At 35.6% G+C, this 25,130-nt stretch overlaps 1 protein-coding gene across 5 annotated transcripts in view; it reads left to right on the top strand.

Annotated features, from left to right (window-relative positions):
• Window positions 1-24,784, top strand: part of TAPT1 (transmembrane anterior posterior transformation 1) — a 50,837-nt gene extending 26,053 nt beyond the window's left edge. For all 5 annotated transcript variants that reach the window (XM_075499798.1, XM_075499799.1, XM_075499800.1 and 2 more), the window contains 10 exons: window positions 1,040-1,175; window positions 2,058-2,155; window positions 2,305-2,374; window positions 10,580-10,660; window positions 11,544-11,653; window positions 13,252-13,311; window positions 14,666-14,734; window positions 16,240-16,316; window positions 19,777-19,937; window positions 22,670-24,784. In XM_075499798.1, the coding sequence (XP_075355913.1) occupies window positions 1,040-1,175; window positions 2,058-2,155; window positions 2,305-2,374; window positions 10,580-10,660; window positions 11,544-11,653; window positions 13,252-13,311; window positions 14,666-14,734; window positions 16,240-16,316; window positions 19,777-19,937; window positions 22,670-22,899 (1,092 nt within the window). In that variant the 3' untranslated portion in view covers window positions 22,900-24,784. The remainder of the gene's footprint in view (window positions 1-1,039; window positions 1,176-2,057; window positions 2,156-2,304; window positions 2,375-10,579; window positions 10,661-11,543; window positions 11,654-13,251; window positions 13,312-14,665; window positions 14,735-16,239; window positions 16,317-19,776; window positions 19,938-22,669) is intronic.
• Window positions 24,785-25,130: the final 346 nt, after the last annotated feature.

The following is a 25,130-nucleotide window of genomic DNA, read 5'->3' as shown; positions in this document are numbered from 1 at the left end:
AGTAAGAGGAAATACCAGTTGTCTTTATTAAGTAGAGATAATCAGTTTTTCATATTTAACTATTTCTGTTTGGCTGAGTTAGTAAGCAATGAAAGATACCTCCTTTTTTTAGCCAGACGTGTGCCTTGTGATACCAAATTTAATTTTTGAAGTGCTATTATTGTTGTCCTGTGCAGCTTAGTTTTAAAATTACTGAATTGTAGTGTATAGGCAGAAAAAAGTCTTTCCTTGTAATGATCTTCAGTTTTACGTGCTTGCTGATGATGAAGTGTTGAGAACTGGTGGAACTCCATGTGACCTTTCTTGCTGTGATATTGAATTATAAGCTGAGATTGCTGTTCATGTTTTTCCTATCTTTAGAATTACTGCTAGTTTTTTTCCTACTTGTGCATATATTCTTTGGGTTACATTTCAGATGTTTATAGTTTTTTTTCAAACTAATTTTTCCTTTTTGGCAGAATTTCTAGTCCCTCTTGATCACTTGCTGTTGTGATGTAGTACTTTTAATTTTGAATTCTGCTTTATGCAGAGATTTGTAATGAGTATATACTTCACTCCAAGATGTAAGGAAACAGTACAGCCAAATCTAATTTCAGTCCTTTTTGTACCTGTAAGCTGATGGTGTTCCCTATCACACATTTGAAATTCACTTTTCTTTATTTTTTTCCCCTATTAAACCCAGAAGGATGGGAAAAAACATTTAGGATAATTCAATGCAACATACATAGTGCTTTATCAAAAGCTGAAGTCTGAACTGTACTTGGATGTCTTCCAAAGAAGCATCTAAGATAACACTACATGGTTATATATTGTAAATACTGTTGAAAAGGGCATGGTAAATTTGAGAGGGAAAGTAAGCTGCTGAGTATACAAAAGGAACAATATCACTGTGAAATCCAGAGTGGAAATGGAATGAACGAGAGATAGAAAGTGATAAATATGTGAAACTTTTTTTTAGGTTGAGCTGTACATGGTGGCATATTCAAGTGTTGGAGAGAAAAATATTGCTTTAAGGCAGTAAAAAGTTCTTCTTGTTTAGGTGGCTGATCGTCTGTTTTCTTCATTTGGACAAGATATTTTAGATGCTCTTTACTGGACAGCTACAGAACCTAAGGAAAGAAAAAGAGCTCACATAGGTGTGATTCCTCACTTCTTCATGGCAGTGCTGTATGTCTGTATCCTTTTTCTTCCATAAATTGCAAAGTTTTCTAAATTAAATTACACAGTAATTGCTCTGCATTGTTTTATTTTAATATATTTGAAAAAATGACAGTATTCCTAAATCAGTGTTCCTTTACTTTCCAAGTAAGATTGCCAGTACTACAGGTTTTTAAAATGAATGGAAAAAAACCTTTTAACTTGCTTTAAAAAACCCCTTCATAATGGTATACCACTGCAGGGGTATAGTAGACAGCTTTTTTAATACCTAATGTGTAGTAAAATGAAAAACAGTAATTGGATAGTTCATGAAACCTTTGATTTCTGATTTGTATTTGAGTATTTTGGGTCACAGGGTCTTGAAGACAGTGGGGTTTTGTTATTTAGTGGAATGTTACAAACACCTAGCTTGAAAACATTTTCTTGAAATGAAGGGATAAACTCATGCGTATTCAGGATGCAAACGAGTTTAGTGTGAAGTAACCTTACAGTGAACTGATGAAAATGATCTGTAAAGAGATATGTAGTCCGATACATGTGGTGATGAATTTAGAATTATTGTACTTTCCCCTGTCTTCTCTGAAATCTTTAGGCTAATTCTGAACCTTTCTTTATCTCAGATTTTTTTTTCCTTCAGGTTGTATTGCTATTTCTCCTGACTAATGTCATTGGGCTCTTTTAGAACAAGAAAAATTAACATAATTATTACATGCTACAAAGCACTGTGGGTACATTACATAAGTTTAAGTACTGTCGTTCTGTAAATCTAGTTGACAGGGAGATAGAAACTTTTTTGTTAAACTTTGGAAACAAAATAGGAAATTTGAGTTTTGGTACTGTTCAGTACTGTTGTGCAGAAAAATGATTTCCAAATATGCTTCCTTAACCCTGCTATCTAGTCCTGCATGCTATTCTTATAATGGTTCAAGCAACAACCCTTAATGTGGCCTTCAACTCCCACAATAAATCACTGCTTACCATCATGATGTCCAATAATGTAAGTATGTAGCTTTATTATATAGCTACCCTAATTTTTTTCAGCATCCTTTTTCAGCGTATGTCTATTTGCATATTATTTGATTGTCTGATTTGTTTATATCAGTTTTTTATCAATAAAAACTAACTAACTGTTTTTAAAAATTGCAGTTCGTTGAAATAAAAGGAAGTGTTTTCAAGAAGTTTGAGAAGAACAATCTTTTTCAAATGTCAAATAGTGGTATGTATAGCTGTGCTAATCAGGAGAAAATGTGGAGTGAGAGGCTGATTTTTTTTTTTTTAATGTATTCATTTATTTAATATTATTGTTAAAACAGCTTTACCTTGGTGAATTTGAGTGTTCTGACTTGAATTCCTCATCTCTCCTATTACTGTTTGGTTCAGTAGGGCGAAACTGGGATTCCGCTTCCAGGAACACTGTTTTTCCTTAAATGGGTAGTTTTTATTTGAGGTGCTGAAAGAACCTATTGGCTGTGTGCTAAAGTTATTATTAAATATGAATTTCAGATTTAAGTTACGGTACTCAAAATATCCATGCTTCAAAGTCTCTGAGGTCTTCTGTGTTTTCAGAAAGTTGACACTGTAGTGTGCTGTGTTGATAGTGATCTCAGAATGCATGTTGTTTGGCAGTTGTGAGGACGGATCTTGAAATATCCCCCCCCACCCCACCCCCTCCACGCAAAAGAATGTAACGATGAAGTAGCTGGCTTATGAAGGAAATACCGGAGATGACTAACTTTTGACATACTGGCAAGATAATAGTAGAGGGTACTTAGGAAATATCTTATGGTTCTGGCACTTCTTAACTGTGTTGCTGCTTAGTCTGAAATTTGTGAACTCTTATTCAGTGTGTCTCATGAGGAAAAGCTGTTATAGGTATCCTTTGGTGAAGGTTCTTTCTAATACTGATATCAGCCATCTGAAATATTTGTTGAATTCTTGGTTTCAAAACTAATAGGAGAGATTGCACTTTAAGGTTGTACTAGAGCTTCTTTGCTTGTAATATTTTCTGATCTTTGAAAACATTTCTGTTATTTTGTGCATATGACTTTTTTGGTCAAAGCTATTTATACAGACAAGCAAACAAAATAGAATATATTTTTTCATTCCAACTCCTAGGTTTTTTTAAACCAGAGAACTCGAATGTTCAATAGGTTAAAAAAAAAATGTAGCTGCTTATTTAAAAACAGATGATTCGGATTTTTTCATCAAGAGAAACTTTCAGCAGGGTTGCTTCACGTTTTGAATTCTGGCTATTGATGTGATTTTTTTTCTCTAATTCATCTGCAAACTGCAATGCTATTACATGCAAATGTTAAATGGCAATTGTTCTGTGATGCCTTGGATGAAAGACTGTTTACATAAAATCTTAAATATATCACGTAACAGAAAAACTAGCACTAAGCTTTAATATACCTCACAGAAGTTCTTAAAAACCCCCCAAAATAATCTTCCCAGCTGGGTTGGTAAGGTGTTTATTCTGTGCTAATAGTATGTATTTTTGGTTCCAAGATTTAAATACTTACATTTTTTAAATTAAATGTATTTAACTTTACAGTGAGAATATCTAAAAGTGATGTTTGCTAAAATATTGATGGAAAACATAGATGAGTTTTCTTAATTTTCTCTTATTAATCACAATACTTGCAGAAAATAGTTACAAGTATACACCTAGCTCTTCTACTGAAAGGCAAGGCCTCTTTCTTGATTTAAATGTTGAAATAAATGAGGGACTGCTATTAGAAATGACTAATAATTTCCTCCATAAAAAGCACCTGCAATCGTACACTGGAAGAAATGTATATCAATATTTTATTGCTAGACATTGTTATTGAAGACCCATAATAGTAATATCAGGTCTCCCTTTATCACTTGGTGGAAAAAGTGATGCCATTTATTATACCATATGAGGATGGAAGCAGTGCATAGAAGAGTGCACAAAACAAGCTAATTTATTCGCTTCAAACAGATAACTTTTCCTGGAACCACTTCTCAGTATGGTTATAAATAGCAGTGTTTTTCTTCTCATAGATAAATAACGTAGGCAGGTTTTTAGGACAGATTTTCACCTCTCTTTAACTTGAACAGATTTGCTGCATCACAGCTTCAGTAAGGATGGATCAGTATTGCTTCAGTTCATGTATTCTGATAACTTTGTTAGCCTTAAATGTTTTCTTTCCTGCAGCTGAAATGGTAGTGCATCTTGCGTTGATGTGCTATGCCAATGCTATATCCTACGCCTGGAACCGAGGCTAGTCTGGTCCTGTGGACTGAGCTTTCAGTTAGCCTTTGGAGTGCCTTGTGCATCCTAGAACATGATATGCTTAAACTGCATGCCTGGACTGAACTAAACTGCTAAAATAAAGCACTAAATATAGGTTCCCCCATATATTTCCAGCCTTTTTCTGTTTCTTGCAGCTATTTTCTCAGGTCTGTGGTCTCTGCTGTAGGGCAACAATAGCAACAGTAGCTGATTAAGCTTAGACAGACTGAATGGATGCTGCCTTGCCCCACCTTTTCTGGGGCTCTGCTCAAAATATTACCATTGTCTCAAACACATGGTTTAAATTCAGTGAAAAAGTACTGATTAGTACACAGAAACTAAATATACTAATTCCTGGGGGGGGGGGGGAGGGGGAAATAAGGTCAGTCTCAGAGACATCTGAGGAAATTGTCATGAATAGGTGAAACTCCCTTCTTATTTAACATGTTAATCAAAAGAAAAATATGAACTAGCAGAAAAGTAAGATATCAATGACCTCAGGAGTAGACATTGTGATCAAGAGAAGTTGCTACAAGTAGAATTCAAAAGCAAGTAATCTTGTGAATAGAAGCATGAAAACAGAAATTAACTGTTTCAGTTGTACTTTCTAGACATGTCCTATATCATGCATTGAAATACCTTGCTGAGCTCTGCATGGTATTGAAGACACTATGTAGTAAGACACCGGGATATGAAGTGCCACCAAGCTATCAGTTTAGATCTGGAAATCATGAAATCATTTTCATTTGGCATTGTGCTCAGCACTGGCATATGGATAGCAAGCTGATGTGTGGCTGTACTATTTTTCCCAGTATTTCCAGTTCTGGACTTAATGTCAGTGGAATCAGTGATCCTTCTTACCTCTGGCCATTTAAAATTCTGCTGTAACAGCTAATTCATTAAAAATTCAGGACTAGAAGAACTGTGAATCATCTACATAAAAACTAATTGAACAGACCATGAGATATACATTGATTACACAGTCATCTAATAAAACCAAACCTGTTATCTTTTAGGTGCAGGAAGTCAACAAAGATCTTGGGGTTTGTATAGTTGCTTGAGATTGAAATCACAGATTCTGTAGCTGCAACGATATCAGCTCCTGCAGCTTTGATTTGTCAGCTGCAGCAAAACTATTTTTGCGTCGTCGCCCTGACTTTTACTAGGAAATTTATGTACACCCAGGCAGTCTAAACACTGTGGCTGTTGGAAAAGACTTCTGTACAGAAGATATAAAACCTTATATTTGTTGTAGCAGGAAGAAGTATTTCCCTAAATTTAAAGAGTATATTCTCTTTTTTAAATAGAAATCTGTAAGCTAATTTTGTAGGGTTCAGGATTAGTGAACAAGGAGACCAAAATTATAAAGCAAAGCTCTTTAATCATTTTTGAAAGCCCAGCATGCTGCTTTCCTTTATGCTTTTAAATGTCTTATTTTAATTTCAAGCTGTGCTCTAAACTAAATTTTTCACAAAACACAATTGTACCTTATATGAAGAAGTACATTAGATGTAGTGCATTACGTTATTTGCTTCAGTTGGCTGTTTGGCCAGATTATTGCTTTTTTAAACCTCTTGTCTCAAAAATTTAACATGTTTATTCTGAAGCTTTAGGAACTTCATTTTTTTTTCTTTCATAATTTCTTGCTCTTTTTTTTTTTTTTCTTAATTCTGTTCTTTTTGCTTTGTTCCCGATTTATCAGTCTCTTTGGCTTTGGTCAAAATATTGAACAGCTTTTATTTTTACCTTTGGTCTCTGGAATTCAGCCTGTTTTCTCATGTGGCTTTAGTTTTTTTAATACCATTATTCTAATCCAGTTGTTCATTTTAAGGATGAGGGATCTGGGGGCAGGAGTACATTTAAGGTAGATCAGTGCCTCCTTGATGATTCCTTGTTCAGTCTTTGATCCTTTCTTGTGCTCTGGTCACTTGTTAAAAGGTAGTTGTCACTAGAGCTAGTTAGGATTTGCTGAGATGTAAACCAAAAGATCTTGTTTCACTTCTTACACACTACGATTTATAACCAGATTTTGATCTAAACATATAAACAGTGGGATTAACATGATCAAAATTATTTTTTCCTTCTGGATTCCTGCATGATGTGTCAGGGAATCTGGAAGGAAATAACTAGGTGTTCTAAAGACTATTTTCTACCCAGGTGAGTAGAAGTGCCACTTCTGGATGTCTGTTCCCAGGATCTCACTGCCCTTCTTGGTAGTTACCACTGCAAAGTACCCAAGTTCTTCAGAGTTCACGTCCTTCCTGAATAAGTTCAGTAATCAATTGTTTGGGATGTTGGCTAATTAATTACAGTAGTCCATACTAGATGCAGTGCTGTCCTAGGAACATCGTTTATTGCCAATCACATCCATTTCTGTAGTCTTTTACATGTTTTTTAAAAGTGATTATACCCTCTGACACATTGGCGATTAAACTTCGGGTCTTTGTTGCTATCAGTCCTTTAAACTGAATGTCTCCATTTTCCAGAAGGATTTATAGAAGGACAGAATGTGTTATTAATATGGGCATAGAATTCCATTTGAATTGGAATGGCAGGGTTGATGTAAGTGGGGTGAAAGTATTTAAAATCTGATTTGGCTATGTGCAATTCTTTTTTTGGGCTTTACTTCACCGAACCAATAGAAAAAAAAGTACATCTTGCTTTTTTCCCCTGTTGCATTTGTGGCAGTATGCACATTACTGGCTTTGAAATAAATGTTTACCACCTCTATTCATATGATAACCCTAATAGGCACACATGACTTATCTTCATGGAAAAAGGTATATTGTGGTTAGATTTTGACACATGACCACTAAATTCTGATGTACTAAGTCTTGGAATGTCTGATTCTTCCTTTCCCTTTTCAGTATACTGAAATACATATTTTAAAGAAAACTGAAAAGATTTAATCATATGTAGTAATTTGCACCACCCGTGGATGCATGGAAGCACAAGCAAATTCAGTGTCATCTTTCAAAATAGTCTAAAGAGTGTGTATATGGGGAGTATATAGTATGATGTGTGGCCAGGCTTCTGGGCCAGCCCTATTAAGAGCAGAGTTTAAGCACAGTATTAGAACACAGTCTGTGCATGGTGTGTGCTGACAAGAGACCAGTCAGGGGGATAAGTATATCTGAATTAGTGGTAGATGTCAGTTCTTCAACACTTAAGAGCATACAGTGAGAAAGTAAACTTCTTAATAATGTGCTTGTGTGGAGGTAGCTGAAGACAGTTTAAAATGTCCCCAGCCTGTTGTTTTGGCTGTCATTTAAGCCTGGCTTATAATGGAAAGGGTTATTAAAGCTGTACTGTATTCTAACTGAAAAACAGTTTGTGATATGCTTATCACCAACACTTTGTGGGATATGTTCTGAGTTGAAATGGCTTATATCAATGTTATTAAGGGTCATCATGATGGAGAATGAAGAACAGAGATCCCTTTTTCTTCCCAGTTTTGTCTTCCTCATGCTAAAGCAGAATAGAGACATTTTCTTTTGCCAGTACCAGTACCTGCGCTCTCTGTAACTTAACACTAACACTGGTGGCTTGTCACTGTTTCCCCAGATTCACAAATACAGTAATTTACTTTCCCTTTGTTCTTCTTTAAGAGCGTGATACCTGTAAGTGTGAATCTAGGAATGTAGCCTCACTTGTTCTATAGTTCACATCACTTAAGAAGTGGCAATCCATGGTGCAGGAAATTCCCCTCACCTGTTTAAAAAAATATATATGTACATATACAACATCAAATAAGTTCGTAATAAATGATGAAACATTATTGGTGCATTTTTTGTATTCCAAAATTTTAATCGGGATTTAGGACTGATTACCATTGGTTGTGTTGGATATCCTGAAGCCTTTTTTGTCCTTGTCCATGAGGATGAGAAATGAAATGAATTTCTGAATCATTTGGGTTTACTGTTGAAGCTGCTGTAAAATGCCCTTTCTCCCTTGCTTGCGTCTCTGGCAATCGATTGATGAGAGGGATGAGGATGAAGAAGAGCAGCCACACTCCTTCCTCTCACTCCAAGCAGCCTTGAACAGCTGTGGCAGCAGAGATAACAGATTAGAAGGGAGGCCAGTGAGAACAGGAAAAATAAGCAGAGGGGAAAAATTAGGTGTCAGCCTGTCACCCAGTCTCAGAAACTAGTGGGGGAAAAATGTTTGTTATTACAGTATAAGAGGAAATTTAAGGCCAAAGATGTCCCTTCTCAATTTAATCCTGTCAACTGGTGAGGTAACATATACTGCCCAGGTAGTAAATGTCTGAAGGATTGGCTTGAGACATGCTTTAATGTTTAGGCCTGAATTAAGGTCCGTCCTTCCCACTTGAGAATTTCTATCTGTACAGACCTCCCTGGGATCTGAAGCACTGAAGATGGGATCTGTGTGTCATCTTACGCGTTGCTGATTAATGATGTGTCATGGCAGTGTGGAAGTATGCAGTGTGGGAAATATAAGATGAAATCTTTCTGAGATTTTGGGCAAAAGTCTGAAAACTCAGTGATTACTTTCAAGTTGCTAGTGGGTGTGATAGAGAATATAGATCAAGGAATGCTAGACTGCATATTAATCCATTGGTGACAGTGCCAAGTGATATAACTAGATTTATCGGAAAATACTGTGTTCTGGTAATTTGGGCAGTATCTGGTGTATTCAGAAGCATAGGAGAACATGCTTGACTTCTTAGAGTGTTAACAGCAGGAAACCAAGAAGTTAAGGTTAGGACTTCACCCTGTTTTTTCTGGTATTTAAATTTATTTTACTGAAGGATTTCCTTGTTTCTTCCCCCATACATATGCCACTTGTTCTGTTTTGGAAACCTGTGCTTCCTCTGACCCTTCCCCAGCCCATACTGAAAGATGAGTTTATGTACCCCAAAATGTGCCTTTTTACGTGTGTGCATGCAGTCTCACTCTTCTTGAATTCTGTGTGCTTTCCATTCCCCTCTCCTGGAGGAGTTATCTTCTTTTTGCTCCCTTCCTTCAGGCTTGCCAGTATTTTGAAACCTCTTTTTTAAAATTAGGGATATTGTTATACAGCCGTGAACATTGTCATTGGTCTGTAGTCAGTTAGAGATGATGGAAGCTGCTGACACAAAGTCAAATATTTTTTGGACCAGCTTGATCCTTGTGTGTTCTTCTGAATATTTCTATTTCTTGTGTCCTAAAACCAGTAGGTAGAACCCCACAGAATATTTGAGGTACGTAAGGAAATAAACCCTTTGGATTTGGAGATGACTTGCCCACAAAGAAATTACTGTCACAGTTATTGATGCGTGTAACAGGCGATAACAATACGTTCACAGATTTTTATAATAGTTCTGTCTTCTAAAAAGACTTCTTCGGACTTGCTAGTTTGTGGTGACATTATGTTTTAGGTTTTACCCCATTTTTCAATAATACAATTTCAGGGAGGTTTTTTAATGTGTTAAAAAATGTGATGCTTCCTGAAGCAAGCTGTATGGGTCATTTCTGGAGCTAGGGCACCAAAGTAGAAAAAAAGACCCTGCCTAGTCAGGGAGGGCAAGTCATAGGACTCCATCTCAAAGTCAGGCTGCTTTTGTGTTGTAGTTCTTACGGTTTTGAAAACTGAGCTGATGTATCTTGCTGTTCCCTTTTAAGGCAGCAGTGTGAAAGACTAGTAGGAACCTTCTAAATAAGGGGTAATAGTTGTCTTTAAATACTCCCCCCCACCCCCGGACCCAGTATATAGCACTTTGGATATCCGTGATTTGTATAAAATGAAATTTGCCTTGCTCATAACTCGAAATGACAGACAGAGGTATTGTCCCCATTTTTGCACCAGGAGGTGCTGGTTCTTTTTGAATCCCGCAAGAAATGCACAAACTTTATTGAGAAAGATGACTATTTTATTAGCGCACTAGAAGAGGTGATAGCAAGTCACAACTTAAGTCCCTTCTGATGCTGGGAACCCTGAGTTGATGCATCATTGGATGGACCTCCGGTCACAGCATACTGCAGAGACCCTGTCCGTGGTGAGGTTCACAGCCATCCCCTCCCCTCAAATCCGATCAAATAAATTGTGGAAAAGATGGTCTAATCCAAGACTTAATATATGACAGAACCTCAGAATGATTAGATATCTATGTATGCAAATAAATGTTTCTTTGGAGTTGACAGCTTTTTTTTTTTTAACTAGATATAAAGGAGAGGTTCACCAATTACGTGTTGCTACTAATTGTATGTCTAAGAAATATGGAACAGTTCTCATGGAATCCAGGTGAGTAAACTAGTGGAAAAATTAAACACAAAATGACAAATTCCTTTGCTATCAACAACTGTATCTCTTGCTTCTTTCCTCAGTCTGAAAGATAAGGGTAACCAGGACATTTAATTGAGGAATCTTAATTTGTCAAATGCTTTAGATTCTCACTTTTCTACTTTTGGCTTTCTTGTAAGAGTGACTCTCTCCTTTCTGCTAGAAGTATATGCTGTTATGATACAAACGTGCATAGTTATGTTTCAAGTAGTGTCTTGAATGATTTCTTTCCAGCCCTTTCCTTTCCTTGGAGTAAGTTGAGGATGAAGGATCCCCTAGAGAATTTTATTTTGAGGCTAGTGAGATTGAAATTTGATAGAAGATTATGTAAAAATTTCTATTCATAATTTAATATTGATTATACTTAGGATTTTAATACCATATTGAATAAATATTGAGTAAAATTTGGATTTTATTTTATTAAAACTTTATTTTAATAATTTGAGCTCCAATATGTGTGGTGTATTTTGCTTGAATGTTACCAGTCTACCCTAAATTTTACCTTAAATATCTAAAACAGCAGGTGCTCTGTCTGTTCCTCGTACATACTGAACATCTACTACCTACTACATGCAAAGGTTGTCTTCCTAGTAGAGATAAAGCTTGACGAAGTAAAGGCTTTAGAACCTGATCCTAATTGTGGTGTGATTGTATAGTACTGATAAGTTTCTGGAACAGCAATGGAATAAGCGAGAACTTGCACATTACCTGCTGAGTGGTGATGTAAAGTTACCGACTCTTTAGACTCTTGAGGATTTTCACTGTTGAGCAAAAGTGTTATAATTTTTGTTTTGTATACTGGCATCAAATTAAATGGCCTAACTTTTTTCTTCCCAACCTTCAGATCATCTTTGGGTGTTATTCCCAGATGTTTGCATGGTGGTTGCTTCAGAAATTGCGGTGGATATTGTGAAACATGCCTTTATAACAAAATTCAATGACATCACAGCAGATGTAGGTATCCTGTTAGGAATGCTGAGTGCTATTTTAAGTTGTAGTTTATTTTGCTAATATTTTAAAAATACTAAAATTTATTCCAGTGCAGAAAATGTAAAAATTGTTATTTTCATATGTAGCATATAATTTGGGAAAGCTTGGTAATTTCCTGATACAATATACTTCTGAGGATCTTTATAATGTGGAACAAACACCTCTGTTTCTAAATTAGTAGTTCCAGATCCATAAATTATTGAAAGTGTTGTATAACAGTTCACATAATAACTACAAATCACATAACTGGCAGATCATTTTGTGATCACTCACATTTTGTGAGTTAAATTAACAGAAGGTTACTTGTTCTACAGTCTAGACAGAGCTTGTACCTTTTCCTAACAGAATGGATTGTAAGTTAAAGTTCAGGGTTTAGGAAAAACAGATATTGTAAGGCTGCTGTTCTTGCATGTATGTTAAAGGTGGAATCTGAAATCAGACATATATTTTTGCCTCTGTCCCTGGAGAGCTAATATGAAGTAGGTTATGTTAGTTTCCCACTCCTGAAATTTCTTAGGCCATATATATTATGCAGTCCTTCTTTTAAAGTAGTAGATGAGGTTACTTTGTGTGTGTTGCAGCATGATACATTGGCCATTTGTCTTGCATGTTGTGTGAATTCAAATGCACTTGATAAATTTGTGATGAGATGAGTTAGCGTTTTTTTCACTATTAAAACCACTTTTCAGGAAATGAGATCAGAACTTGGAAGTGCTATCTTTTTCAGCATCTCTAAAGTAACTAGTTTGTGCGGTGTAGAAACGAGTTTAATGGTGTACTTAATAAGCTCCCTTATGCCAGAGGCATTTATGCATGCCCTACTTTCATATAGAGAGTGTGGAAAAGAGCAGTAATGAAGTCATGATAGCAGAATAGCATGCTTCAGTGTGCTGAAACAGCTGGAGGATGGAGGGTAGTGAGTGACAATTTTGCAAGGTTTATTTAACAAACTTTGGGTTTTTTTGTATGACATTCTAAAGATTTGTGGTTGCTGGTCAGACTTTTTCAGAAGTTTTGTACACCTGCAGTGCAAGTTGCCCTGCCACTTATCCTTAAAATAGATGCTTTTCTGTCTTAATATGCAGAACTGTTTTAAAGAAAAGTTTCATTCATCTTCTGATACAATTTGCTTTTTTCATAGGATCACTTGCTTAGTATATAAGCAAGCTCTCTCATTTGTTTAATTTGATCCCAGTGCTACCTTTCATGTAGCTTAAAACAAATTATGAACTGTAGGAAAAAAGTAAACGTGATTTTTCTTTGTGTTTCTGATGGTCCTCAAATTCAGTAAATGTTTTGTATAGTCTCATACAATACCTAAAACATAGCATAGTGTTGTTGTTTGTTTGTTGTATATATATGCAAGTTACTTTATGGCAGAAATACAGGCCCATCTGTTGAAGGGTGCAAGTAGACCTCAGAAAAACTGGCTTTGACTCCTTCAGCCTTGTGCACAAGTGTTTATAATATTTTTACAGAAATATTTTATTAATATCTCTGTTGCTTCTATAAAGTGTGATAACAAATTAATCACACATCCAATGTGCTGAATTTTTTTCCAGGTCTACAGTGAATACAGAGCCAGTCTTGCATTTGACCTTGTTAGCAGTCGACAGAAAAATGTAAGCCTGAAAATAAAGGCATTTTCTTGTATTAACTAACATAATTGTTATGGGGGGGATATTGGAACAAATACTTGAAGAAATACATACAGAACTGTTACACTCCTACAGCACTGAAATCCTACTCTGCTTTTTTTAATAAGAGATAACAGGAATATTTCCTTGTGATTTATATTCTTATTTCTATCCAGTTGTTGCAGGCCAGTTTGGGCTTTATTTAATGTATTGTTGAGCAGTCTCTTTTTTTTTTTTTTTTTTTGAGATCTATGGGAAGTAAGTAAGCTTAACAAGATGTTCTTGAGATAATTTTAAATTATGGTTCTTTTTGCTTTATTTTAACTGTGTTGGATCAAAATACAGTATTCAGTAGGAATTTATATTATTTCTTCACAGATGGTATGCACAGATGTATAGGGATGTTTGTACCATGCGTGTTACTGTTGTGGCATGGGTATTTACAGGACAGACAGACTGGTTGTGTTTTTCATTAGTACTGTTTTTGGGAAGACTATTTACAGCACACCTTTCCTGGATGAGTCTCTTAACTATTAGTGAGTGCTCCTGATGAGTGCTCTATTACATGGACTTTATTACAGTAATTTATGTAGTTTTCTTGGGCATGTTTAATAGCTATTGCTAGGAATGCAGTAGCTATACCTCATAAAGAAGTTGGACACCTTCAATTACAAATAATTATTAATAATTTGTTACTTTAAAAAGTGGTTTATTAGTACTGAAAACTCCATTACTTTTCCTAAGGATCCTCTGGAAAATGAGGTAGCGTCGTATAGGCACTAACTTTGGCATGATGTTCAATACTGCATGAAAGATGTCACGCAAAGTAGTTGCGTTTTGAGGGTTGAAATGTAAACATATTTTCAAAATTATTTTAACACAATTATCCTGAGGCTAATTATAAAAGTAGAATGATTTAAAATTGCTAGTGTGATGGATAATTGTTCTTTTATCCCTGTTATGGGTTTTTCTGTACAGTGTTTGAGGATCAAAGTCAAATTAATACAAAAAGGTCTCTAAGCTAGTAATAATGTGCAGATGAAATATCATAGCACATTTGGATTCAGTGTCCTAATTGCTCTCGATTTAGAGATTTGTATTATACTCCAGTTACTATTGATCTAGAGCACTGAAGCTAATCTTACTGGTCATGGTAGTATTACATTTTTGTCTGAGACTACAGCCATCTGCATTTGAATTTCAAAATGTGAATAGGTACACTTTATACCAGTATAGTGTTTGTTAGCAGAGACTGATTCTTATCTAGAGGGTGTGCCAAGCTAAAATAAGCTCATTCCTTTGCATAAATAGTTCATTATTCTTTCTCTTTTTTTCCTAGGCATATACAGATTATAGTGATTCAGTTTCCAGAAGAATGGGTTTCATTCCTCTTCCACTGGCTGTTTTAGTAAGTTGTATCTTTCCTATCAGTTTTCTGTCAACAGGATCTCACTTTGAGAATATATGCGTGAGACAGCTAGCTCATTTTGATGTTTTGAGGATGAAATGATCACCTTAAGTAACTGAAATGATGCTGCAAGGCTGAGTTAGCATTCAGTATAACCTGTATCACATACTAATTATGACTTCACGAATGTGTTACTGTTTATCAGCCTTTCATAGAAAATGGAATATATATTAATTTTATAGAATGTATAAGCACTTGAATTGTAGCAGTGGAATTAAACTACATCTGTGCTTATTAAACATTTATTCCTTTTGGCAGTTATCCTGTTCATTCATTTGGAATAGTCAAAGCAGCTGGTTGCCAGAAAGTTAGCAGCAGTGTACTAGTTTTTTTAGGTTTTTCATAGGAGTCCTTGTGGTTGTCCCTGTAATAGTACGCTTAATGACTAAGTTTTCTTTTATATGGGGCACTGAGCTTCTGAGCTGTTGTAGAATACATGATTCTGAAATAGTTGACCCCATTACATGGACGTGCTGCTACAGAGTGAATCACTTCATTATTGGAATTGTGTCCACATGCTGTCTGTTCTGAATTAAATATTGCAGACTGTTTTCTGTAAATAGCTGTTCTGACTTTCCCCATACACACATGTAGACAAGCAGTAATTATCATAATACTGGGAGTGTGTCCTTGCTTTGTCAGCAAAGATGCTAATTCATAATTTTTCTGGAAGAATATCAATATGAATTAACTTTTAAATGTAATTGTCTCCCATAGAGTTGGGGAAAAATATTATTGACAGGCTTTGCTTAGTTTTTACCCAGGATTTAAAAACAAACAAACAAAAAAAAACACCCACAAAACTATGATCATAATCATTACTTCTTTTCTAACTAAGTAAAGTACGTCCAGTGAGAATTCGATTGAAATGCTTTTTTCAAGTTAATTGTGTTCTGATATCCTGGTTACTAATAAGTTTAAAACAAACTGAAGTGCATTGCTAACTTGGAACTCTTAACTATGAAATACTGAAGTAAAACAGATTTCGGGATCATTTGTTACTGAAACTTGGGATTCATATCCATTCATGCCTAGTCCACAAAGCAATTTTGTATTCAAAATGTTAGCATAGGGCAAAACACGGATTCTGTTTTACTGCATCAGCATCTCTTGACATTTTCCTCAAAAACTGTTAACTCAGCTTCCAGCCCTTGACTTTTGGGGAGGTTTTTTTTGCTTGTTATTTTACTTGGAAGTCAGTGGTGAAGGAAACATTATCAGACTGTAGTTTTGGCCAAGTTGCAACTAGGTGCTAGTATAATACTTACTCAAACCAAAATCTTGAATAGTTAGTGCTACCAAAGGGAACATTAGAATAAATTTCTATTAATGTACATGTTTCTACTTTTGTCTTGAATTTACCAAATAAGAAATGTCTGTTAAAATAGTCTATTAATAATTATGTGCTATATGTTTTAACTGTTTAACTTTTATCCTTAAAACAGCTCATCAGAGTCGTAACAAGCTCAATAAAAGTACAAGGAGTCTTAGCTTATGTTTGTGTTGTGCTGTTTTACTGTGGGTAAGTAAATGCACACAATTGAAAAGTATTTACCATTATTTGATCAGATATGTGAAAAAAAGCTTCTGTTAATGCTTCTAGGTATAAGTGTAAACACAGTTTATGTTCAGTAGAACATAAACGTAAAACAGTTATGCTTATAAACTGAAATTGAGAGTGCAGATTGGTCCCTAAGTACTGTAACTGCATTGGGGGATTATAGCCCTCAATAAGTAACTTCAGTAACGAAAATAACTAATGGAAAAACGATGAAAGAATTTATGACAAACAAGCACCGTACCTCTGCATAAAAGGGGAAATTGAATTCTAAGGAATGAAACTTTCTGTGAAAAGAACGAAAGATTCAATATGCCAACAAAAATAAGCAGTTTAAGTGCTCTGAGCAGATCATGAATTCTTCTCTGTGGTAGTTAAATGCAAGGTTTCTTTGTGTTAGGAAACTGCCAAGTGGGGAAAAAAGTAAATGCAAGGCTCACCTTTCTGGGAAGAGTGGGGTCAGTAAGTAATCTTAATTAAGGCATATAATGTCCTGTGGCAACTTGTTTCCCAAAACCAATGATTTGCAAGTATCCCTTCACTGCCAAGTCAGTTTATACTTGTGTTTATCCTTAACTTCTCACCAGTCGATACATACTTCAGAGATGCGTTTAGTTGTAATCTAAACTTTAAATCCAATCTAGTTTGCCTGTCTTGAGGCACTTGCTGTAGACTATATGGGGATGACCGGTTTCTAGGAAAGCTGAATGCTGAACTGTGTCAGCGTTTGGTGTCTCTCAGTACCGATTGATACTGGAGTCCTCCTAAAATTGATCATAAAGAATTAAGTGATTCAGGTTGCTGCAGCACAGAGAACGTGCCTACAGTATTGTGGGAATACCTCTTCCAATGCCCTACCAAGTTGTGTTTGTAACTGAAGGCAGCAAGACTTGGGAAGTAAAAGACTTCTAGGTCTGGGACAGTGGTTCAGCAGGTACACTGGAAGAGACGAGGCTGCTTTTACAATACCTTATGAAAAGAATGGGATTACTACCAATTTTTTATGAGTAGGTAGACTCTAATCTGACCTTGATCTGCAAAATAAGTAGAACTTGGTTTGATGTGTCTAGTCCACATCAATGTAGAGACATATCTCTTCAATGTCGGATAACTAGGGCTTTGAGATACTGCATATAGGCCAAATATTAAAATGTTAGCCATGTTCCTCTACACCATACTTTGATTTCTTCCCCAGTGTACCACATGCTGTGCCCATGTTCTCCCTAAAACCAGCTCTATATAATTGAAAACACTAGCCCCTGATCATCACATTCAAGCTGTGGTTTACCAAGCTCAGCATCTTCATTCTGCTCAGTGGTTTTTCCCAATATATGTAATATTTCCCTACATCTACCATTCCACTGCTGCAGCCCAGTTGTGGATTTTTCCCTATCTCTGTGGTTTGGAGGATGGAGGGCAGGAAGAAGTAATGTGATTAACATGAAGGCTTAATGCTGCTTTTTGAAGGCATAGGTCACAAGAGTAGATAAATTTTGGTTTATTTTGTTCTTATTGAAAAGTGAGAAGAGATTTTCACTTCTGCCATGATCTCAGATTTGGAGCTAACTCACCTCTTGCATCTTTCAAGTAATTTGTGTTCTGAACATACATTTCAGCTTTTCATCAGATTAGTGTAGCATGGATATGTGAGAAACAGTGTGATAAAATCTGAAACAGTTAACTGGGCAAAGGATTGAGACTATAATGTGGAGGACATTGTTTTGTATTGATATTTAACAACTGTAATACTGGAAGTTATACTATTAAAGAGTCTTGCCCAGCATATGAAACCTGAGTTTGCCTTTTCTGGGATTTTGAACAACTGCGAACTTACATTGTTGTGAGAAATTTGAGCCTGGGTTGGACTTGCAGAAAAGAATAAAGGAGAATCGCTAGAAACTCTTGCATAATTTTCCATGAGAAGCTGGAAATGATACAGGAAAGTGTTGATTTATGGCCTTTTCAACTTCCGATCTCATATAAATCCAGAGTCAAATCATGCTGTAAACACATACTCTCTCAGAACAAAAGCATGTTACATAAAAAGTGTAGGAAAAACACCTATAAAACTTATTAAAAGTGGAGGAGAGCTTCTCAACTCTCCGAAACAAAATCTGTCCCCATAACCTAATAAAATTGTAGAGAATTACACTTTCAACTTGTATAAAATGGTATTTTCTTTGTGGTTGCTTGGATACTAAAATGTCAGTTTCTTCTGAGTACTGAAAGTGGTCTGCTCTGCTCATTCTTCCATTTCTCTAAATTTCTTCTACAAGTAAATGTATTGCATAAAATTCCCTTAAAAGTACAGTGTACTTTGGCTTTCTGTTTGACAAGTTCTGACTACATTAATGCGGTGAGAGATAGTGAAGCTGCTTCTGAAGTGTGCTTGGGTCACTTTATGATTAAGCAGTTAGACCTGCTCCATGCATCTGTGAACGTTCACTTCAAGTCTTCTTTTTAGTCTGTTAGTGATGTACATAATAAACAGATTTTCAGACAGTGGAGACTGAATTTCAAGTCTGCATTTGGTTCACTTTTGTTACATAGGTTGATTTGTGTAGAGAATATTTATATTCATCCTGTAGAGACTAGATCACTATTTCCTTGTTCTGTAGTGAGCCTTCACCTGCTTCACCTCTGCTTTCACCTCTGGAGTGGACATTGGTCTGCATGTTGTATAATACTAGTAATGGAACTTAGATTTTACAAAGCTCGTTCGAGTTGTAAATCTAAAAGCACTTCATGGTAGACAAGACCTTCCTGTTCTTCAAATGAGAAGACAGGTATAAAAGGGACTTCAATGATTTGCTGAAGTTTGTGCTGCAAATTAGTGATAATAGAAAAGTAATCTGCCATCAACTGGACTGTGCTATGATGGTAATGCAGTGCTGCCTCTTTGGATTTGTTGAGTTTTATGGACTGTTTTTTGTGATGTGAAAAAGTACTTTTTATGATTAGCCTGTAACTTGTGAAAGCTAGATATTTGCTTTCTTGTGGTTCAAAGTCCACTAGTGATCCTTGGCTGGGTGCACTTAAGGCTACAGTTTTAATAGTAGTGCATTTAATTTGGACTTGCACTGTTGAGGGCCATTTTAGTTCTGTGTTTAAATATTTGATGTATTAAATGGCTGCTTAACTGTCCTTGTAGTCCTTTTGTTAAACTATGATAAAACTTGATGTGTTTCTCTAGATGCCTTCTGGGAAAAAAAAAAAATTAAGCATTGAATCTGAAACAAATTGTTAGGAAAAGGAAATTACCTTTTGATCTTGGTGTTGAAGGGATTTAATTTGTTAGCTAATCCTTCCAAGACAGCAGTAACCATATGCAATTATTTTAATATGAGTAATTGCAGTATGAATTATATGCAATTATTTTAATATGCGAGTGCAAATATATAAACAAATCCTTTTATTTTTTCAGGTTAATATCTCTAAAAGTCCTTAACAGTATTGTATTGCTGGGGAAATCATGTCAATATGTAAAGGAAGCAAAAATGGAGGAAAAATTATTCAATCCTGTCCTGACTGCCACCCCAGGGAAGACGGCTGGCAAGCAGCAAAGCATGTTTAAATCTACCCAGGGTAAGGCTAACTGCCTTGTTTTGTTTTCAACTGTAATGACAATTGCTTTCAGACTAAATTTAATATTAAACCAGATGTATGACATTGTTTGCTGCACAGTAACCCTGTTGCTGGACCTTAATTGTACCATATCACAGCTGTGAGCACAAGTCTGTAAATGTAATAGAATTTATTGCTTTTAGTTCATGCATCTTCTTTTGGTTATAAATACTCATCTCTCTGATAAGATCCCACCCTGATATGTGGAGGTGATAGAAACATCAGAACAGTAGCATGCTTTTGTTTGAAAATCATAATCATAGAATGGTTTGGGTTGGAAGGGACCTTCAAAGATCATCTAGTCCAACCCCCTCTTCCACGGCACTACACAAATATGTAAATGTTTACACATCGTGTCTGGAAGTGCTGAAGTTTAATAAGGAAGCAATCTATGCATTTCTTAGGGAAATTAATGTAAAACATGGCACACAATAGATATAATTACTTATAATCATCATGAACACATGAATGAAAATCCAAATAGGATTCAAAATCCAATAGCTTTATGAAATCCAAATAGGAATTTCAGCTGGTCTCTACTCGCTTCATGTCAAATCTGTGCAGTGTGGTTTTCTCGTATGGGTCCTTAGCATTAGCAGTTAATATATAATTGGAATGGGGCATTATTATGTTCCTGTGGCACATTATAGAAGGAAACAGAAATGTTCATTGTTCCAGTCAACTGAATTGGATTGTGTATCTTCCTCTGCGAAGAGCTCAGTGAGAGCCATAGAGAACTTAACAGTGAGGCTTTTATTGTGTTCACTCAGTTGCTTGCCAAAGACTTGAACAGCTTGAAATGTAAGGCGCTTATTAGTTGACATAGTGTCTCGCCAGCAATCGTAGAGTTAAGAATCTGTCAGTGTTTCAGTCATAAATCTCTCACCTGTGTCAAATCACATCATGCAGAAATGTGGTGCAGACATTTATTTTTAAATAGCTTAAATTCATAGAGTTGCTTTAGTTTCATTGTGAAAGAATATAATATGAATTGGTCTGAATGCCTTTTGCATTTCATTAGACAACTGTCATAATGATAATGTTTTAATAAAAGATTCTAATACGACACTTGGATATGAGATGTAATAAGCTATACTTACTTAGATTGACCCTTAAACTTACAGTAAATAAATCCTGAAGACTATTTTTAGCTGAAGCAGCAGCAGTTTTACCAGGTCAGTCAGCAGAGATGCTTATTTCCTCAAATGGAAAGATTTTGATTAAAGAGTAGCAATCAGAAAGCTTTTGCTGATTTTATTTAGAATATTCTAAACTTCCATTGGTGATGAAAAAGCTCGATTTTTTTAAAACAGTTTTTCAGGGTATTTTACACCTTTTAACAGCTCTTTATTTACTAGAAACCTCAATTATGTGAAAGAATGATTTTACCTTCCCCAACTTCTGTGTGTCTGCATTATTACTGCTGGGTTCTGCAATATTGATTAATCCCTGTGCCCCACTTACCAGCTTTTTTGCAATACAGTCTCTCAGCCTATCTCTTAATAGCGTGAGGGTGAGGGAATTAATCTGGTCTAGTTTCTATCAGTTTATAATGTAAGCCAATTTATTTTCTTAAGAGTTTCCACCTTGTCCACAGAAACAGTTTAAAATTTTGATGGATAAAATTTTATACTTGCTCTTGAAGGATGGAAGTTCTAATTACTGGTAATCATTTATAGGCTGACCAGCTTTCTCTGGAAGCTGCTGGGTTAGAAACTACTTACCTTTGTAACAAAGTTCGACAATTAGCATTACTTGTCTCCTTTCTTGATACAAGTTTAGTACCTTTGACTTGCATAAGACTATAGAGAGTAATCCATGTACCTTCAAGCAGCAGATGGTATACTGTGAAGAGATGCTATACAGAAAGAAGTTTTTGTAGTAATTTGGATAGTGCTGCCATTCTGACAAATAATGTTCCCTTGGGCTGGTCTGCAGTACTCTCCACATTAGTCAGATTTTTTCAGACTCCTTTAGAAACAATAACTCAGTCCTTAGGAGGAGATAGTAAATAAGAAAAATTTATTTCCTTGTCATTTGCCTGTGCATTTTAATTCTTAACATGTTTTAACAAAATGTGGAAACAATACATGGATATTACTTACAAATATCTTAGGTTAATGGAGCCAGTGTTCAATTCCACTGAAGTAAGAGGCAGGAATAAAAATAGAGATCTTTAATACAACTGCTTTGGGAGCCAGTGCTATTGAAGTGTGTAGCAGTGCATGAGTCATTTATTAGCTATCCCTAGAGAAGCCAGGTTTATTGTACATATGTAGAGGATTAGGCACATCTGGTTCCCTCTACAGAGATTCATTTTCTTCGCGTCAGTAGAAAATTGTGTGATTCACACAACGACTGTCAAAAATCTTTTTGCCTAAGCCAACAAAAATGAGTATGTAAACCAGAAGAATGCAGTGTGTGTCCTAACATCTGCTGCTTATGTCCTTGGTCTTATCTGAACTTCTGTAGAATTCATTTTCAATCCTTTTACCAAATTAGAAAAGGAAATCTCTTACGGTAAAACTAAGAAGAGGGTAGTGGCTTCCACAAAGCGTTCTTCTGTTGCTTCTGCTGATTTGATGCAGCACACTTTTTCAGGACAGCTTTGGATGAATCTGGATGTTATAGAAGCATCAGTATGTCTGTGTTAAATTCATTATTATCTTTGTAATTGTCTTATGTTCCAACAGGAATTTCCACAGATGAAAATGGATCTACATCAGTTACCAATCAACCTGTGCATCAGAAGGAGAATATGCCATCTTTACTTGTAACAAGCAATTCTGATCAATTTCTGACAACTCCTGATGGAGAAGAAAAAGATATAAGCCAAGACAGCTCAGAATTAAAACACAGGTCTTCAAAGAAAGACTTGTTGGAGATAGACAGGTTTACCATTTGTGGAAACAGAATTGACTAAGATTTCTTTTTTTTTAATCAATGTGCTAAGGATACTGAGCTGTTGGGACAGCAGATGCTACCAGAATGGACAGTTGCCAAAAAGGCACATAAATATTTATTTAAAAACTTAAATTATTAATGGCAAAAAATATTAATTTCTTTCTACAAGTAACTTGGCTTGGTATCTGGTCAGGTCAAGTAAGTGATCTTTAGCTTGCCTCTTGGAAAATGTGGTGGATCGTGAGTCTCTAGCCTGGTGGCAGAGCTGCAGTATCATTTTTCTGGAAAATAGACTGGGGAAAAAAGCATAATCCTGTTCTGCATTATGAAACCATGCTTCCAGAAGATACTACTTTTCATGAAGGTTCCTCCAGTGTAAGGATATTCCTGGAAATGTATGACAACTTGACCGGAAGTTTGCCTTTCCAGTTACCTGTTTTATTAAACATCTGCAAGCAGAATTCAAAACTTGTGCTTATATCAACAAACGCATAAAGCATTGGTACATAAAACAGTAAGTCAAGGTAGTTATTCTTGTCAACAAAAATCTTTTCAAGATGTATCTTGAAAATCTTGTAATCAGAATAAAATTTTGCCTATAAATGACTTACTGCATACTATTTTATCTAAATACTAAACACCAAGGAGAGATCACAGTAATGAAGGTTCTGCTTAACTGGGCAAATACGAAGCATAATCATTTCTTGTGTTGTGTGTCCTGCAAGGCAAATTATTTATAAAATTATTTTTAAAAGCTGAGGATTTTTTGTTGCTGTAGGAAAAAATAACAAAGGGGCACTTCTGTGTGTTGAGGAAAGGCAGTGTTAATTGCAGCAAGCAACTGCTGTGTTGGAACTGTATGTATGGCATTAAAGCAGCAGAAAAGAATGTTACACTGCGTTTTGGGTTTAACTCTGATAAGAATGACGTCCGTGTATTAACTTGCCTGAGAACATGCCTATAAAAGCTTATACTGACAATCAAATCAGAATTATCCATTTTAATTCATTGGTTTTAGCCAAACTTAAGTAGATGGACTAGGTCTATAAAGAACATTTAAGCATTACAATGCATCTTAATTTGAAGTGTGAGATGCAGTTGTGGGAGATTTGATGAAAGATGGTTTGGAATCCTCAGACCAAGAATGGAATAAACTTGAGCTCAAAACTTAGGCTGGAGACTTGTATCAGAAGAGACCCTTTAGTTAAGGAAAAATTCTTCATATATTGTTCTTAAAAGACAGCATTAACTTCAAATGCCTTTCAGATATTTAAGTAAGCACCAGTTTCACTTTCTAAGAGAAGGTATCATAAAAGTACTTCAGTGCTGAACAAATGAAGACAAAATTTGCTCTTTGCTAATTTCATAATTTATCAGAGTGGGAAAGCCAAAATTTATTTGGTTTATGAACGTGTGAAAGTTTAATGTATATGCTAATCCCTGAAACTTGCAGGACTACAGTAATACAGCAAATAGAGACCGTTGGACAGAGTTATCGCATATCTGAGCAGACTTGGTAATGAGATAGCTTTGCCATACTGGTTAGCGTGGTCTGCTCTGGTGGGAACTTCTTGCTGCAGTCTTTCAGCCTCTCCTCTCCCATGAAGGGTAGCTGGAGTAACAGCCAAAATCTGTGGTTACTGTTCAGGGATGAGAGTAAAAAGAGGAGGACTTGTGCCGGGGAAAAATCTGAAATTCTTTAATTTTTGATGTATTTTATACTAATTGGAGATGTTCACACATTGAAATTCAGATTATCTGTCACTTTGCTGTATCTTATTTTTGAATTATTTAGCAGTTGCTAAAGGAAGCTTGGAATTGCTTTCATTTTTTTCTGTTGAATGACATTCTGTATCAATTTTATAAGTGCATCTTGTGTGAAACTCAATAAAATTCAATTTTGTAATATTTGTTTAAAAAAGGAAAAGCACAGCGTCAACATTTCTTTCTTGGTGTTTAGAGTTGGTGAACTTGCAATGTATTTACTGTATTAAATTCCAATTTCCCTAAAGTAAGATGCTTGCAAATGTGGGACACAAATGTGCACAAGAACTGGGTTATCAGTGGCTTTACTTCTGATTTATTTCTGTAGCAGTTGGTTACTGCCTCTTGTAGGAAGAAAGTATTGATGCCAACCTACTACTAATTTGTTTTTTAAAGGCAAAACCCATGTAAATGAAAAAATACTATGTCTTAAGGGAGTTGTAATTTATGTAGTCAGTTACTACAATTGGACTAGTTATATCTACA

Source organism: Mycteria americana, chromosome 4, assembly GCF_035582795.1.
Source record: "Mycteria americana isolate JAX WOST 10 ecotype Jacksonville Zoo and Gardens chromosome 4, USCA_MyAme_1.0, whole genome shotgun sequence".
NCBI lineage: Eukaryota > Metazoa > Chordata > Aves > Ciconiiformes > Ciconiidae > Mycteria > Mycteria americana.
This window is presented reverse-complemented; position numbering and strand designations above follow the sequence as displayed.